Source organism: Echinops telfairi, unplaced genomic scaffold, assembly GCF_000313985.2.
Source record: "Echinops telfairi isolate 266 unplaced genomic scaffold, ASM31398v2 ScPeMD7_2;HRSCAF=8, whole genome shotgun sequence".
Lineage (NCBI taxonomy): Eukaryota > Metazoa > Chordata > Mammalia > Afrosoricida > Tenrecidae > Echinops > Echinops telfairi.
The window spans coordinates 13,883,796-13,887,127 of NW_022103898.1; the positions used below are offsets into that span (position 1 = coordinate 13,883,796).

The following is a 3,332-nucleotide window of genomic DNA, read 5'->3' on the forward strand; positions in this document are numbered from 1 at the left end:
AGCAGCCGCGCCTTCGGGGTGTGGTTGGTGGCGGTGGTTGGTTACCATGGTGAAGCTGGCCGCCAAATGCATCCTGGCAGGTGAGTGTGAAAACCTGCTGCAGTGAACACCGGAGTCCTGAGTCGAGAGCTTTTTTTTTTCCCACTTTCTCGTCTCCCTTCCTCTCCCCTTTCGGCTCCCAGACCTGAGCTAAGGCAATCTCTGATAGCGTCGGTTTCATTAGGCGCGGGAGATTTCTCTCCTGGCCCTCGCACGTGCGACCCCCCTGCTCCCTATCATTCCCGATCGCAGGAGAAGCAGACGCTGGAAGAACTCAGGCTGAGCAAATTGGAACTGTGGGCCAATGAAACCATTTGCTGCCCCGATCCCAAGCCCCAAGTTGCCCTTGGTACGGACTCATTCGCACTTGGACAGACCCTATGTGTGCTGCGTTGCGTTTCAGGCCTGGGACTTTTCAGAAGCAGTTTGCCAGGCCTTACTTCTGAGCTGCTCCTGGGGTGGTTCAAGTTAGTGGTTGAGCCCTTAACCACCTGCTTGTGCCACCAAGCCCTTCCCATAGTGGGGCCACCAAGGACTTTGCTAGCATTGCTTAGGGGCCTTCCCCTAACCCCACCCCACCCTCTGATGCCAGGGATTGTGGTGGTGGTCACATTTGATTTTGACCCACGGCGTTGCATGTGTGCAGAGTAGAACTACTCCATAGGTTGTAATCCTTTAGAAACAGATCACCAGGGCTCTTCCGAGGTGCCTCCTGGGCGGCGGTGGGGTGTGGGGTGTCAAACTGCCACCCTTTGGCTAGTAGCAGGGTTACCCCAAACCCCATTACCATCAAGTTGAGGTTAATAGAACCACTGACCTGGAGGCTGTCAGTCCAGGACGCACCCGACAGCACCACCAGGCTGCCTTAGAAAGCGGGCTAGAAGAACATGGGTCTGCAGAACTCGGATCTGGTATGGCAGTGCAGAGCCAAGAAGGCCGGGTTCGGGGTGCACAAGAGAGCACAGGAACCCTGGCTGGATATAGAGCAGTGGGGCGCAGTGGATGTAGAGATGGATCTGGTCCCAGAGAAGGCTGGTGACAGCAGGCATGGAACAGGGTGTCTGGGTTGGCAGCACTGCTAGGGACCAGGCCCAATTTGGGTGAGGGCCACCATGCCCATGGAAACACCCCCCACTTGATACACAGAGAAGCTGGGGAGTGGAGCCTGGCTTGAGAAGCGGCCCCCTGGATTACAAGGGACAGTGTCAGAGCACCCCGTCAGGCTGATGTGCTCACTCCTCCCTGGTGAAGAGTTTTTCTTTATGTTTTTCACATTAAAGATGTAGCGCAGCCCAGGTGGAATTGATCACAGCTGAGGAATCAATAAGCACAAGCAAGCCCCTGCTTACCTGGTATATTGGATGATCTACCCCTGGAGGCATTAGGTGAATCCCACTGCATAAGACCACTTTGGAGTGTTGAAAAGCTAGGATGTTCCTTTGAGGACTAAGGTGCACCTGACCCACGCCTGGTGTTCTCCATCGCCTCATATGCACGTGACAGTTGGATGCTGGATCAGGAAGACCAAAGAAGCATCGATGCATTTGAGTGGGGGTGCTGGAGAGGAACGTTGAAAGTACCATGGACTGCTAAAAGGACAAACAGATCTGTTCCGGAAAAAGTACAGCCAGAGTGATCCTTAGAGGCAAGGGTGGCAAGACTTTGACTTAACATAATTTGCACACGTGGTCAGCAGAGAGAAGCCCTGGAGAAGAACATCGTTCTTGGTAAAGTGCAGGGGCAGCAAAAAAGAGGAGACAGGTGGACACAGTGGCTACAACAATGGGCTCAGGTATTGGAACACTTGCGAAGATGGTGCAGAACCGGACAGTGTTTCCTTCTGTTGGGCACAGGGTCGCGCTGGGTCGGAATTGGTTCAAAGGCACCGAACCACTACCAACCCTGAATGCAGGAGCCCAGGGGCACCACAGTTAAGTGCTCAGCTGCTAACAGGAAGGTGTGCAGTTCAAAAGCCACTAGCTGCTCTACAGGAGAAAAGCCCCGGGAACCCACTTCTGAAGATGCTGAATCCTCACTCACTGCTACGAAGGCACTTCCAACTCAGGGCCACCCTGGAGGACAGGGGAGGGCTGCCGCTGTCAGAGGCCGGGCCGTGACTCCTTGCAGGAGTAGAAAGCCTCCCTTACCTTTCTCCTGAGGAGCAACTGGTGGTTTAGGAGGGGGTACCAAAAGCAAACCAGAATTGCTTCCCCGGGGCAGAGAGGAGCTTTCGTGATGCGCATTTTTCCCACTGGCTAGGCGCGCATCCAGCAACTCGCTCTGAGTCAGTGCACCCAGTGGTGTCGCCGGGGAAGGTTCTCTGTGGTCACAGTGAATTTTTTCATTCAAGCGGTTTTGCTCGAAGCTCATTGTTTGGGATGTCCAGTTTAAGAGAACAGTGTGCAGCTGTGACATTTTGTTTCCTGCTCAGGAACATGCTGCAGAAACTGTTGCGATGTTGGACACAACTTACAGGGACAGGGCTATGGGGGAAACGCAAGTGTACCAACGAGTGGTTTCCTCGTTTCAGAAAAGGTGAAATGTCTCCTTGTGGGCAGAGATGTGGGCAAGAACGAATGCAATGGGGGACAGCTCCCTCGGTCCCAGAGGGCTTCGCAGCCCGCGAAATGCCTCCGGCAGCCACAGCATGGTTTTCAAGAGAAACTTGTAGGTGGGCTAACGTCAGAACGGGAAAACGTGAGCCGAGAAGGCAAGGAGGGGAGGCGTTGATGCCAAGTGTCCTGCGGAGATGCAGAGCCGTGCCAAGATGCCTGGCGCAGGGCCACAGCATGAGGGTCCCTGTGCAGATAATCCCGAGGTGGGACAGAGAGCCCTCGGGGGAGCAGGTCAGAGCAAGTACCCCCAGGGACTGCATCCAATGGAGGCTGAGACACAGGTGGCCAGGTGGGAGGAGCTTTGAGGAGCCCCGTGGGCACCGTAGTGAAGCTCCCAGCTGCTGACCAGAACATAGGCTGTTCAGACACCCCCACCCCCCAAAGATGAGGCAGGCTGCTCCTGTGAAATGTGCAGTCTCAGAAATTCAGGGAGCAGGGCCCCCACTCTGTCCCGGTGAGACCCCAGTCGGGATCAACACCACGACAAAGCGTAGGGAGCAAGGGGAGGCCCAGGAGGAGCCCAGGTCAAATCGCTCTCTGAAAGGTCAGGCCTTGACTGGAGATCCCCTTACAGAGGGGTCTTGGGGAGGAGATGAGCCAGTCAGGGTGCGATGTAACAACGATGAGAAACACAACTTTCCTCTAGTTCCTAAATGCTTCCTCCCTGCTCCCACTACC

General features: G+C 55.2%; 1 protein-coding gene across 1 annotated transcript in view; it reads left to right on the top strand.

The window, feature by feature from the left end:
- The first annotated feature begins 6 nt into the window (after positions 1-6).
- The window catches only part of IFT27 (intraflagellar transport 27), a 10,329-nt gene continuing 7,003 nt past the window's right edge, over positions 7-3,332 (top strand). The window contains exon 1 of the mRNA XM_004700716.2: positions 7-80. Within this exon, the coding sequence (XP_004700773.2) occupies positions 47-80 (34 nt within the window). The 5' untranslated portion in view covers positions 7-46. The remainder of the gene's footprint in view (positions 81-3,332) is intronic.